Here is a 14,127-nt window from a genome sequence, read left to right as displayed (position 1 = left end):
GGGAGCGTGGTGGGGACAGTGGGGTTCCCCGGGAGCGGGAGTGCGGGGCGCAACTCCTCCGTCCCCTGCTGCAGAGCGTGCACCCTTGTTGGGGTGGGTTTGGAACACTCACGTGTGTGGGTCAGATTGCGTCACTGTTTGGGAGCACGGGAGGCTCAGATGTGGAGTATCGTATTCGTGACTGTCTCCACCCCACATCTTGCTCCAACCAGAGGTTTGGGGAGTGGGCGTTGTCACTGCGTGTGTGTGTGTGTGTGTGTGTGTGTGTGTCCCTGCCCCTGGCATCTGTCTTCTGTCTCTCAGCCTGGCTGGTCTGGGCCTCATGCGACTCGCCTGGTGTCTGCCCATGAAAGTCACCCAGAGGCAGGCAGACAGGGATGTTTTCCCCTGTTCTCATCATTTCCAGAAGGGGAGAAGGGGTGGCCTTCCCCACAGGGACAGCCTGTAGCCGTGTGGCAGCCCGGCCTCACCCTGGCAGGGTTGGGAGTGACCCCCCAGTGGGGGAAGGAAGGCTGTTGCCATGGTGGCCTGTGTGAGGCAAATTCCTCCAGGGTGAAGTGGGAGATATTTATACCCAGGGTCAGGCAGAGAGCCGGCCAGCGGCCGAGGGCTGGAGAGCTGGGATATCACACGGACGCAGCAGGGCCGTGGTGGGCGGGCAGGTGGGCCCTTGCATGTGTCTCTCACCTCTCCCCGTGTGTCTGTCTCTCAGTCTGGGTGGGGCGAGCCATCCCAGTCTTCCCATTGGGTAGGTGTGGGGAATCTGGCACCTGCTGTAGGGCGGCCCAGGCCTCCGGGAGACCCCTGTGACTGTGTGTCTCACCCCTGCCCATTGTGGCTTGTTTTGGTGACACTGTGTCCGCATGAAGCAGGGGGCGCCCCTGTTTCTCAAAGTGGCCAAGCTGGATGATGGACGGTTTTGGAATCACACCCCCCCCCCCCGGGAGTCTGATTTAACCCCTTGGGTTCAAGCCCCACTGGTGGGGGTACTAAGAAACACGTTTCTTGACCCTTGGTGTTCTCCAGGACAATGGCATCTCTCCACCACATCTTGGTTCTCTGTGTGGGTTTCCTCGCCATGGCCAACGCAGGTGAGTCTGGGGTAGGTAGCCCGCTACCCACCTCAGCCCCGAGGGAGGGGAGGGAAGCCTTTCAAGAGAACCAAGTTGGAGACTCCAACTTAAACAGAGTCAGTGGGGTACCAGGAAATTGGAGGTTTCACGTGGGGGAGGGGAGCGGAGGATGCCCAGGGCAGACAAAGGTGGAGGGTGGGATGGAGCCCCACTTCCCGCACAGGACAGACTCAAGGACAACACGGGATGAGGCGGGAAGCTGTAGCAGTTAAGTGACCACCTGCCCCCCCACCCCTGCCCCAGGACAGTGCAGATGAGGCAGCTAAGACCCAGAGAGGGGTGGACAGCCTGTTCAGGGTCCAATAGTCCCCAGACTCTCAGCCCAGGACAGGAAAGCCCCCAGAAGGTCTCTTTATGCCCCTTCCTGTCCGGGGCCCCAGGAAGCATCCAACCCTTGACTTCTTTCTCTTTCCAGAAGCTCCACAGGAACACGATCCATTCACCTATGGTGAGGGAGGGAGGGGCATCTATGCTTGGGAGTTGGGAGGGTGGGTGGCCTGGGTTTGCCGGTCCTGTTCCCACTCCTCCTCATCTCTCTCTTCCTTTATCTCTGACTCAGTATTTATATCTCTGTCAGTCTCCTTCTCTCTCTTTCTCTTGTCTCTCAGAAGGCTCTCTGACTCCTTCTTGTTTTTATCTCCCCTTGTCTGTGTCTCTGTGTCTCCGTGTGTCTATTTGACCCCTCCCTGTCTCTCTGATTCTCTTTCTCCTTTTACCTCTCAATGTCTTACGGCTCATCCTCTGCGGCCATCTCCCTTTCTCCCCTCTGTTCCCCTCATCCTCTCCATCATCCTCCCCTACTTTCTTGCTTCCTCCCTCCTCCCTGCCTACCTCTTCCTTTTCCTTCCCACCCCCTCCTCTCCCCATCCCTCTTCTCTTCCTCCCACATCTGTTTCCTCCTCTCACTGATCTCTCTGTTCTCCTCCCTGATCCTCCTTGCCCCTTCCTCCCCATTCTGCCCCTCTCCTGTCCTTCCTCCTCCCCTCCCTGTTCTCACTCTCTTCCCTGCCGCCCACAGACTACAAAACCCTGCGGATCGGAGGCCTCATCATCGCCGGGATCCTCTTCATCCTGGGTATCCTCATCGTCCTGAGTGAGTACCCCCACCCTGCTACCTCCAGCCCCCGCAGGTGCCGTGTTTCGTCCCCGCCCCGCCCCTGCCCCGCCCTCCCCCGCCCCCATCCCCGCCCTCTGTCCCGCCCCCATCCTGCCCGGGCCCGCCCGGTTTACGCCCCTACCCTGCCCCGCCCCCGCCCCGCCCCTACCCCGCCTCTGTCCCCCACGGCTCCGCCCCTCGCGAGCCGGCGCTGGCGCTCGAGCGCCGCTCGGTGCCCGCCCGGAGCGGAATCTCAGCCCTGCCCTCCTACCCCCACCCACAGGCAGAAGATGCCGGTGCAAATTCAACCAGCAGCAGAGGTAAGAGGGCCCTCGGGGCTCTCACTCTCCTCCTTCCGCTCTAGAAGGGCGCTGGGAGTGAGGCAGGGCGTCCACTCGACCCACACACAGCCAGAGACCCTTCGGCAAATACGTATTAAGCACCTACTGCGTGCCAAGCCGCAAGCCAGGCCCTGGGGACCAAACGGTGAATAACTAAACTGCCCTCCCTGCCTGGCTGAGCTCCCAGCCCAGTGGGGGCGGCGGCCGTGGTTCCCGCAGCCCCACAAATATAAAATCACAAAGCGTGATAAGTGCTGTGAAAGAAGGAGCCACGGCGAAATGAGATCACCGCACTTGGCGGCCCAGTTTAGCTCAGAGTCCTGTTCCCAGCTCTTTGATTCATCTCTAAATAAAAATTTAAAGCAATGTATGAATCCCTTCTCCGTGTGAAAACAATTCTAAATGTTATTTTAAAGAATAGCTAATGTTTAGTCCCACGTGCAAGATATTGTTTTATCGTGTATTATGTTATTTACTCCTCACGCCCCTTGCATGAGACTGTCATTAACAACCTCATTTTATCGAGGAGGAAACCCGAGGCGCAGGGAGGTGAAGTCACTTGCCCGAGATCACTCAGCTAGAAGATGAGGGTTCTGGGTTTCTAACCTAGGCTGTCTCCAGGCCGTCTGTCCTCAAGCCCTTCGGCCATCCCTCCCCCACCAACTTCCAGTCTCTTCCCCAGCACTCCGGGAGGCACTTGGAGCGCGTCCTGCCACACGCTTAAACTGCTCCTGGGTGCGCCCGATTTTCTAGTTTCTGGCGGCCCCCGAGCCTGCTCCTCGCCGGTCTCTGGCCCTCAGTACCGGGGTCTGTGAAATGAGGGCTGTACTGGGGGGTTCCTGGGAGCATCTGCCTCTCTTTTTTCATCCCCACGTCCTTCTGCCTCTCCTTTCCCAGGACCGGGGAACCGGATGAAGAGGAGGGAACTTTCCGCAGCTCCATCCGCCGTGAGTCTGGGGGAGACTGGGTGTTTGGGGGTGAAGGCTGGTTCCAAGAACCCCTTTCCTGGTCCTCTCTGGGCTTGCGGAGGGAGGGACTTGATCCGACAGCGAAGGTCCGGGAGTTCCCCTGTCTCTCCCCCCTCCGCAGGAGCTGGGGTGCCCCTCCTGACACCCGAACTCTCCGTGTTCCCCCTCAGGTCTGTCCACCCGCAGGCGGTAGAGACACCTGGCGCGATGGAACCCAGCCAGGTCCTGCAGCTCGGGCTAGGCTGGGGGAGGGGGGCAGGAGAAGGCGACGAAGGGTGGGATGAGATGGCTGGGGGGCTCTGTTGCCCCTCACCCTTTTCACCCCCACAGGACTCCCCTGGCACCTGGCGCCTCCCACCCACCACCTGAGCACCACCACCACCTGGACTGCCCTCCTCCCCAGCCCTGCCCCCACAGACTCCTCTCTGCCGCCCAGACTTCAATAAAACGTGCTTTTCTCTCTCGACAGCGCTTTGTGGATCTGTCAGTCCCTCTGCGCGAAAGCCCGGGCGCCCCCTGGGCCCCGGCAGGGGGCGCCCCCACCCTTGGGGAAGGGGCGGGGACGTCGGCAGTGGGCGGGGGCGGGGGCGGGGGTGGCCGGGACGGGGGCGGGCTCTCCGGGCCCCCATTGGCTACGGCACCCCCCACACGAGGGCTCCCCCATCTCCCCCCGACATCAGTCCGTCCCGCTTCCAGCTGCCGCAGCCGCGCCTTCACCACCTCGGCATCCAGCCGCCCCCTGCTCCGGTCCGGCATGGCGACCCCGACCCAGGCCCCCACAAAGGGTGAGCGCCGCCCGGGGAGAGGGCGCGCGGGTGAGGGTGGGGGAGGCTCCGGGATCTCAGAGCTTAGGAGAGAGGATCTAGGGAGATTCCAGTACCGAAAACGGAGGGGAATGGGGAAGGGGGTGTCCGTTCCTTCCCAGGGCGGAGGCCCCTGCAGCGCACCCCTTGGCGCCCCTCCAGGCCTCTTGGACACCCCCTCCCGGTGGTGTCGTTTCTGTGCGGGACCCGCGGTTGGAGAGCGGCAGTCCCGGGAGAAAGGATGCGCGGACCGGTAGCTATGACAACCAGGCGGCTGGTCCTGCACAGCGGTGGTAGTGGACGCGAAGGGACGGGCTTCGAGGGTGGGAACGGGTGGGTCTGCGACCACAGAGGCTCTGGCACATTTCAGGGTCTCCGAGGTGGGCAAAAGGAGGGGGTCCACATCCCTCTTTCTTCCAGCCCTGGCGCCTATGGTGGGTGTCTCCTGAAATCTCTGACAGGCAGGTTCAGCGGGAAGGAGGGAGAAAGACGGAAAGACAGTGGGGGAGAGAGCTGGAGGAAGTGAGAGAGAGATGGAGGGAGACAGGAGAGAGAGGGAGGCAGAAAGGAATGTGGAAATTGAGAAAGCCTGAGAGAGAGAGAGAGAGAGAGAGAGAGCGAGCACGAGCAGACCCCGAGTCAGAGATACAGGGAGAGACCCGGGAAGAGCACCGATATGAGACTGAAAGATATTCAGAGAGTGAAGGGGAAGGCGGAGAGCAACAGAAAGATGCAGAGAAAGAGAAAATCAGAGACAAAGAGACAGAGAGGCGGAGAGAAAACCATAGAGCAGGAGAGAGCGATGGACCCACAGCGCGGGCGAGAAATGGAGATAAGGAGCAGCACCATGGGGTGGGGCCATGCCACTGCAGTGAGCCCCCTTGGGCCACAATGGGTGGCAGGACCCTCCTTCCCAGCCCACATCCAGGGGTGCTGTCTGGTCCGGGAGGTGCACTCGAGCGTGCACACAAATGTCCCTCCTCACCCCCATCCAGCCACACGGCAGTTTGCATTTCACACCCCTTAACCCAGTTATTCACCCACTTAAACACGCACTGCCCCCTGAGAGCCCCCTTTCTTGAGCCCGCCTCTGCAGAGGAGCAAAGGGAAGAATGCTTTAATTGGTGGGGGGGGGGGGGGGGGGGCGGGTGGCCGGCGGAGGGTTTCCCGCACAGAGAGCAGGGCCAGAAGGGATAGGCCAGTGGTGCCGAGGAGCCCCTGGTGGTGAAGGGAACCCCGGTTCCACTCCGATCTCTCCTTCCCTGCCCCCTTTCCCGGCAGGCAGGGGCTGCTGCACTGAGCCATATCTGCAGGATTTGAAGCAGGGCGGGGTGGGGGGGCTGCAGAGGCTGGAAGCCACCCTAGGGAGGGGGGGGCAGGGCTGAGCCAGCAGGCCTGGCGGGAGCCCAGGGCTTCTTTTCGCAGAGATGGTGGTTAACAGGATCGATGGCAGCAGACGGGCAGAGGTGGGAGGACAGACGCCTCACCATCCCCCCCCCCACCTTTCCCCCAGTCATAGCAGAAGGGGGGACCACAGGTCTTGGGAAACCCCAGGGAGGGGGGCGGAGGAAGAGCATGTTGTGTGTTGCACCACTTAAGCTGATTAATGGATTGTTGGGGGGGGGGCACAGTGCAAGGGGATGAGGGCTCTTCCACCCCGTCAGAAAGCAGGAGGGAGAGTTGGGGGCAAACAGAAAGGGGGTGCAGGAGCATGACTGGGCCTGGGGTCCCACCCTTGAGAAGAACCCTGGGCTTGGCCGGAAGCCAGCCCTGCAGGGGCAACACCGGGAGGTACAAAGGGAGCAGAGGGAGTCAAGATTGGCCTCGGAGTTAGAAACCTCAGCCCCAGGACCCCACCTAGCCTGGGGTGCCCAGACCCATTACCTCTCTTCACCTCTTAAGATGCCCCAGTTGCCATAGCAACCACCTCCTTCCTGATGTCTCCCTGGCAACTGGCCAGGAGTGGTGCACATTTCTTCTGCCTCCTGGCTCCACCCTCAGCCCAGCCTCGCCCCCGAGGAACCAGATTGCTGGGGTGGCAGGGACCAGAAGAGGGACTTCTGCACAGCGCACGGAGCACCCAGGGTGCAACCAAAGAGGATCCTGGAGCAGGTCCTCACCCAGTGGGCTCCCGCTGGTTTGGGGAGGCAGGCTGTGTGGAGACCCAGGGGACGAAGCAGGCTAGTCCAACCATCCCATCTGTGATGCAGCTTTCTGCAGCCGAGCAGGGCTCACATTCGTTCAGTCAGTCAGTCACTCTTATTTATTCATTTTAGAAAACTTCTTTGGAAGACTTTTGTAAATGCCAGGATTAACAGCAGAGGCGTCAAAGCAATGTACTCCCCATCTGGAGGCGGGCGGGGGGGGGGGGCTAAGCACACATGACTCTAAAATCATGTTTCCCCAACTTGATGCTTTCGAGGACCACCTTCACAGTTTTTGCCCTATCCAAATGCTCCCCACTCATGTTCATTCTTTTTCCTTTAAAGGATTAACTTCGTTTTAAAAATTTTTAAATATTTATTTATTTTTGAGAGAGAGAGAGAGAGAGAGAGAGAGAGAGAGAAGGAGATCGTGAGTGGGGGAGAGGCAGAGAGAGAAGGAGACACAGAATCTGAAGCAGGCTCCAGACTCTGAGCTCTCAGCACAGAGCCCGATGTGAGGATCAAACTCACAAACCGCAATATCATGACCTGAGCCAAAGTTTGACACTTAACAACTGAGCCACCCAGGCGCCCCAGGATTAACTTTAAAAAAAACAAAACCAAAAAAAAACTAGGGCCGCCCGGCTGGCTCAGTCAATAGAACACGCGACTCTTGATCCCGGGGTTGTGAGTTTGAGCCCCACGTTGGGCGTAGAGATTCTGTAAAAATAAAAGTCTTTAAAAAAGTAACTAATTTAATTGGCTTCATTTTGTATCACCATCACAAATGGAAAATCAGGATTTTTTTTTTTTTTTTTTTTTTTTTTTTTTTTTGCCTTGCAAGTATAAAAATGATCTTCAAGAAGTGATTCCACTTTTCTGGGCCTCGGTGTCCTTGTTTGTGGAATGGAATGAAGATAGCACCTTAATTCTGAGAGTGGCTGTGAAGATTAGGTGCATTAACACCTGTGAAGTGCTTAGACCAGGACCTGGCACGGAGGCAGTGCGATCAAATGCTGGTTAAACAACTAAAGGACAAAACCAAATAATGTCACGAAATTCTACCTAGATATCGTTGCCTGCTGAAGGCTCTGAGCCCAAGGACTGTTTTCTCTTGGGAAAAGAGGGACATTAACAAGGTGGAAGGTGTTAAAGACACGTCTGCGCCTACCTAAGACTTCCTCTTAGAAGACCAGACAGGGAACTGAGAAGGACGAACTTACACGTTGTGTGGATCAGTGTTATTCAGAGTCTGGCCTAAGTGCCCCTATACCAGTCAGTTGAGGCTAGAGTTGCTCTGGTAACAAATAGTCACAAAAATCTCAGGGGCTTCTGACAACCAGGATTCTCACTATGTGTCCATCACGGGGTGACCTGGGCTCTCTACTCACCAAAGAAAATGGGAACGGCCACCATCTCGAGCGTTCATGTCACCAGGCCAAAGGCAAAAGGGACCTCTTGCATGAGCACTTGAAAAGCGCCAGCCTGGAAGAGACATTGACACTTCCACTGACAGTTCATTGGCCAGAATTAGTCCTACGGTCTCCCCGCAAACTCAGGGCAGCTGCCATCCTTCCCTGAGGCTGGAAGAGGGAAGAACACTAACGACCGTGCCTGGCATTGCCCCTGACATTCCTGGTTCCCCTCCGCTAGTGGTGCATGCTTTGCAGAATTCTGCTCTAGACAAGTCAGAATGTTCTGAGAGCTGTCAGAGGAATTAGGGAGCCATCAAGATGGGCTTCTTGCATGGAAGGATGGTCTGAGCTCTCCTGAAGGGGAGTGTGGTTTGGGACGGGGATGGGGAAAAGTAAACACACACACACACACACACACACAGAGTTTATCCACACGTTGGCTTTTCTGAAATTGGAATGAGTCTTCTAATGGATGGGTGTGTTTCATATGGTAGAGTTACATACTTACTCATGTATATATACACACACACACACTGAGAAAACTATTATGAAATCAATTTTGAATCTTAACATTGATGATGTCTTAGAAATAAACAGCAAAGGATATATTAAAGATAATATAATAAGGTATATTCTAGGACAGCTCCCCTGTGTTGGATTTGGTGGCAGGAGGCATTATTATGAGAATAATAGCCACAGTGCCTGACTTCTGGAGGCGTCAGGTGACTGAAAAGTTTTAGGGAATATTCAGGGGAAGCTGATGCACTCAGCAGTTTACCAGTGGGATACCGGTTTACCAGTAGCATGTGCAAATGGGAGTGTGTATGGTTTTTTTTTTTGGAAATGCGTCCATAGTTTGCCTCAGGCTTCCACAGTGGGCTAGGACCAGGACTGTCACGTACAGTTTGGTAGGTTGTGCACTGCACAAGGGAAAGTATTGACCAATGGTGTGAGTCGGGCTGGAATCCAGCCTATGCTCCACTCTTCAGACCTTGTGTCCTGCTATGAGGCTATATCATTATTTAGATCAAAGGGTGTCTTTATTTGATTTCTGCCCAGAAACCATTGGGCCAATGGCCCCATCTGGAACCTCAAAAATGTTAAGAAATCCAGTGTTGAAATATTTTTTCCCTCTCTCTCTTTTCCTGCCTTCCTTCCCACAGTTCCTCAGGAACCTGACCCATTTTACTATGGTGAGTGGCAGATTCTGATGAGGGTACCCTGGGGCTGGATAAAGGGGTGGTTGCAGGTCCCCACAGGTTATTGCTAAACTGGCTTCAGTCATGCCAACATGATACCTGCTGGACCACAGGCCATCTGAACATGTGGATTCAGTTTCTATCAGCGAGGTTCATGGAGGGCAGAATCAGATTTGGGGGAGGGGGGGTGATACCCTCTCTGGGTCTCCTTCAATCTTCACCAGAACTCCAGGCTGGTATGTTTTGGTCATCAGAAAAACATATGACCGAGGCCAGGCTTCCTGGATTTAGATCCTGGCTTATCCACTCACTAGCTGTGTGGCCTTGAGCAAGTAACTTTTCCCCTCTGGGCTCTTCTGTAAATAAGGAATAGTAATAGTTTCCACCTACGAGGATTGTGGGAAAGATTTATTTGGATGATGCCATGAAACCATCCCCACAACACTGAAGCTTAAAGAAGTCACCCCCAGGTCTAGCAGAGCTGGCCCCAGTTCCCTCTCTAAACACTCCCTTGCCCTCTCCCTTTGCTCACTCATACCGTTCCTCCAATACGCCAAATTCTTTCCCACCTCAGGGCCTTTGCACACGTGGTTCCCTCTGCCAGGCATACTCCTCTTCTAGCTCTCCATTCAGCTGACGAAGGCTCCTTTTCCTTCTTCGGGACTCAGATCAAATATTGACTGCTCTGCTAGGAGAGGCCCTTCCTGACTCTCTGCCAAGAGGAGACGCACACACATCTAGCCATAGTCACATGGCTCAGATGTTTCATTTTATTTTTCAGTGCTTTGTCACAATATGAAAGTCAATTCCCTGAGGCAGAGGCCTGGACATTGAGTGTGTGCTCCATAAATTCTTATTTCAATAAATACTATCGACCCTTGAACAACGTGGGGGTTAGGGGGTGCATGCAGTTGAAAATCCACATATAACTTTTGACTCCCCCAAAACTTAACTACTAATAGCCTATTGTTGACTAGAAGTCTCACCGATAACATCATCTATTAACATATACTTGGTATGTTATGTGTTTATATACTGTATTCTTACAATAAAGTAAACGAGAGAAAAGATGCCATTAAGAAAAATCATAAAGAAGAAGGGCACCTGGCTGGCTCAGTTGGTAGAGCATGTGACTCTCGATCTCAGGGTCATGAGGTCAAGCCCCGGGATGGGCATAGAGCTTACCAAAAAAATAAAAAATAAAAAAATATATATAATAATGAAGAGAAAATACATTTACAGTGTGTTGAAAAAAATCTGCCTATGAGCGGACCCGCATGTTGTTCAAGGCCTGTGGTTACTGTGGTATACGAGACAAGGATGCTTCCCATGAAGGAAAATAAAGGAAAGAATGACATTATAAAGGGTTGAGGAGAGGAGGTGGAATTCTAAATGGACAGCCAAAGGTTTCCCTGACCTTTGAATAAAGCCCAGAAATTGGTAAGGAAGGAATATTTGGGGGAAGAGCTTTGAAGCAGAGGAAAGAGCAAATACAAAGGCCCTGAGGTAAGACCGTGTCTGATCTGCTCCAGGAATGGCAGAGAGACCAATATGCCCGAGGTAGAGGACTGAGGGAGAATGTGCAGGGGGTGAGGTCTGAGAAGGAACGGGGACCAGGTGATGCAGGGCCGTGTGGGCTGTGGTGAGGACTTTGGCTTTTTCTTGGAATGCAATGGAAGCCAGGGTGGGGTGGGGCCCTCTGAGCTCCAGAGCACCTGGATCTGACTTAGGTGTTAACAGGATCCCGTGGCTAGGGGGCAAGGAGACCACAGTGCAGGCTGCTTCCTGCAATGATTTGGACAGGTGACAATGGTGGACAGAACCAGGAGGAACCAGCTGTAGAAGGAGGTGAGATTATATATATGATGCAGATATCATGTATGTATCATATATACATGTATGTATATATGATGTAGAGGAAGGTTTTATGTATACACAAAGAATCTAGAGAAGGGTAGAGGGTAGAGAAGGGTAGAGACCTTCTAGAGAAGGTCTAGGGACCAAGCTCCGCTCCCCATCCTCACACTAGCCCACTGGGGGAGCCCCCGGCACGGCCTGCAGCATCCCTGGACTCTGGACCCTGGCGGGGCAGACTTGAAGCCCAGTCGAGGCTCCAGGGAGGACTGAGGTGCTACCCCACATTGACATCCCCCATTATCTTCCCCAGATTATGACACGGTGCAGACGGTGGGCATGACTCTGGCCACCATATTGTTCCTGCTAGGCATCCTAATCATTATCAGTAAGTGTGACCCTTTCCTGGGCTCCGAAGCCCCTCAAAGGAGGCTGCCTCGGGTTTGGGGGGGGGGGCGTCGCTGGCCACCCACCATTTCCCCGCTGGCTTTTGTCCAGACCCTTAATGTCCTGTCTCGTTGTGTCTGTCTCCTAACAGGCAAGAAGGTGAAGTGCAGGAAGGCGGACTCCAGGTCTGAGAGGTCTGGCAGCAGTGGGGAGAGAGGGGAGAGGGGTGGGGGTGGCCTGGGGTGCGGGGGCACTTCCAGAACAGAAAGTCCCCAAAGCCTGCCCCGTCCTTCCTAGTAAGCCCACAGCTACCGGATTTCTTTATGCTTTTCTCTCTCTCTTTGTTTCCACAGCCCAACATGCAAATCCTGTAAGTCGGAGCTTCCCTCCTCAGGTGAGGGCGAGGGAGTTATGGTCTGGGAGGAGAAGAGGTGGGGGCCGGAGGGGGAAGGGGAGCTGCGTTGGAGGTCCCTGAGAATGATGCCACCAAGAACGGATGTGGCAACTTCAGTAGGAGCTGAGGCCCCACAGACCAAAGAGGTTAAACCATGGAGAGTCAGTGGGATGTGAAATGTCTTAGAGTCCCCAGTGCTTCCCAGAAACAAGTACAGAAGCCCTTGAGAGCAAGGATGAAATGATCCCCCAGAGGAGAAAGCCACAAGTCTGCGAAGAGAGGGGCCCCACTCGGGAGAAGGACTTGTGAGGTCCGGATGGGGAAGGAGCGGAGCGCCAGAGGAGGCAGGGAGACAGAATATTTTCCAGACTTCATTGTTCAGGTGGGAAGAAGGAGGATGAAAGGATCAAGAAAAAGGAGGGAAGGGTCACCTGGCTGGCTCAGTGAGTGGAGCACGTGACTCTTGATCTCAGGGTTGTGAGTTCGAGCCCCACATTGGGTGTAGAGATGACTTAAAAAAAGAAAAAAGGAATGTGGAAAGGGAAGAGAGGGGGAAGGGGAAAAGGGGGGAGGGAGGGAAGGAAGGAAGGGTTCCTGGATAATTGTATCAAAATAACAAAAGGAGAGATGTATAGAATATGGATTTTAAAAACTGACCTCGGGAAAGAGAGAATATGGGGATGTAAAGAGTATGAGGGTGGAAAGCACAGACAGATAAAGAGTGAAGAGGTTGGGGATGAAGGGGATGGAAGTGTTAGAGGGGATGGGGCAGTGGAGGGGGTAGTGGTGTGGAGGGAGTGGCAGTGTGGGGGGGTGAGGGGTGTGGAGGGATGAAGGGGTGAGGGGTGTGGAGGGGGTGGGAGACATGGGGGTGTGAGGGGGTGTGGAGTGGGGTGGGAATGTGACAGGGTCAGGGGTGGGGAGGGGGTGGGGGTGTGGAGGGGTGAGGTATGTGGAGGGGTGAAGGGGTGAGGGGTGTGTAGGGGTTGGGGATGTGGAGAGGGTAGGGGTACGATGGGGTGTGAAGAGGTGAAGGGGGTGGAGGGGGTGCGAGAGTGTGGAGGGGGTATGTGAAGGGGTGAGGACTGCGGGGGGGGGGGTGTGATGAGGTGTGAAGGGGTGAGGGGTGTGGGGGTGTGGAGAGGGTGTGGAAGATGGACAGAGATAAAGATGCAGGGGGGAATAAACCTTAGATGCAAGATTGTGACTCCTTGGGGGTGTTAATTGAATTATGTAAAAATATCTTGACCTGCTTTTAGTGGAACTGCGTCCTTTTCAGGGACGTCTAAAAACCAGAAGGGAACCTCTCTGCCTCTCATAAAGGTCTTATAACTAAAAAGTGGGCCTGGCGGTACTCAGTGCTTGGGGGGATTTGGTGTGGAATTTCATGTGTTTTGTTTCATATTCTCTTCACGAGATTTAAAAACCCTAACGGGGCACTTTGTGGATAACTGGGGGGGGGGAGGGGGGGCAAGGTCTCGGAATATGCACGGGACTGTGACCCACTACAGCTGAGCGATGGTCCCAAGTGGGTGGAAAACGGGGAATTGTGACTGCGTCCAAATGTTGGGTAGATGGGGTGTGGGAATGGGATGGGGTGTAAGAGGAGGTTGGGACATAGGAAGGGGAGAGAGACTCTTTCTGGCAGGGGGACATCCCAGAAAGGCCCAAGCTGGGTCAGGGATCTCCAGCCTCATCACAAGTGTGTTCCCCTCCATGACAGTGTCCTGTGGGGGCGGACAAAAGCCACACAAGTGTCCCTAAATGGAGCAGGGCTTGGTAGGCAAGACAGCTCCTCAGTGGCTAGCTCAAGGGTGACAGTCCCTGGGGGTCTGGCTTTCAGGAGACGACAGGGCGGGGGGGGGGGGGGTGCCCACTGGCTGTGGGAGGGGGCGGGGTGCACCTCTCTGGTCGCTGACCGCAGCTCTCTGACCCTCTCTCGGTCTCTCTTTCTCTCCTCCCGACCCCGGTCCCCAGCCCCTGGAGGTGGCGGTGTGTAAAACCAGCCCTGGGCACCTCCACTGCTGTCCCTGCCTGAGTGCGGAAGCCTGAGGACCGGGTGGAGGCGGTGGGGACCCCAGCCTTGCGCCGGGGAGCGCTCCCCCGAATGATCCGCCCCACCCACCCGAGGCTGGAGCCGCTGCACCCCGCTGCCCCTCCCCAGGTCTTGGCAATGACGATCCCCCAAAGAGCCCGTCTGCATCCCAGATCCAGGGACTCAGGCCTCCAGCTCCTGGGGTCCGGGAGTCCAGCCGCAGCCCCCCAGAATCCCCATGTACTGCTCCCCTGCACCTCCTTGTCTCCCCTCCGAAGATCCGATCCGTTTCCCTGCACCCTCGGTGTCTATGTCTTGAGCTTAATAAATGTGCATTTGGTTTTTTCCCCCGTTCTGT

General features: G+C 55.4%; 2 protein-coding genes across 2 annotated transcripts; both read left to right on the top strand.

Annotated features, from left to right (window-relative positions):
• Window positions 1-542: 542 nt before the first annotated feature.
• Window positions 543-4,004, top strand: FXYD1 (FXYD domain containing ion transport regulator 1). The gene is made up of 7 exons (XM_058706145.1): window positions 543-662; window positions 1,027-1,091; window positions 1,549-1,581; window positions 2,152-2,226; window positions 2,513-2,549; window positions 3,468-3,517; window positions 3,709-4,004. The coding sequence occupies exons 2-7, from the start codon at window positions 1,031-1,033 to the stop codon at window positions 3,729-3,731; spliced, it is 279 nt and encodes a 92-aa protein (XP_058562128.1). The 5' UTR covers window positions 543-662; window positions 1,027-1,030; the 3' UTR covers window positions 3,732-4,004.
• Window positions 4,005-4,171: 167 nt separating this feature from the next.
• Window positions 4,172-14,120, top strand: FXYD7 (FXYD domain containing ion transport regulator 7). The gene is made up of 6 exons (XM_058706148.1): window positions 4,172-4,323; window positions 9,064-9,093; window positions 11,267-11,341; window positions 11,492-11,534; window positions 11,694-11,734; window positions 13,712-14,120. Exons 1-6 carry the CDS (start codon window positions 4,293-4,295, stop codon window positions 13,732-13,734), a joined length of 243 nt encoding a protein of 80 aa, XP_058562131.1. The 5' UTR covers window positions 4,172-4,292; the 3' UTR covers window positions 13,735-14,120.
• The last annotated feature ends 7 nt before the right edge of the window (window positions 14,121-14,127 follow it).

The sequence above is a fragment of the Neofelis nebulosa genome, chromosome 17 (genome assembly GCF_028018385.1).
Source record: "Neofelis nebulosa isolate mNeoNeb1 chromosome 17, mNeoNeb1.pri, whole genome shotgun sequence".
NCBI lineage: Eukaryota > Metazoa > Chordata > Mammalia > Carnivora > Felidae > Neofelis > Neofelis nebulosa.
This window is presented reverse-complemented; position numbering and strand designations above follow the sequence as displayed.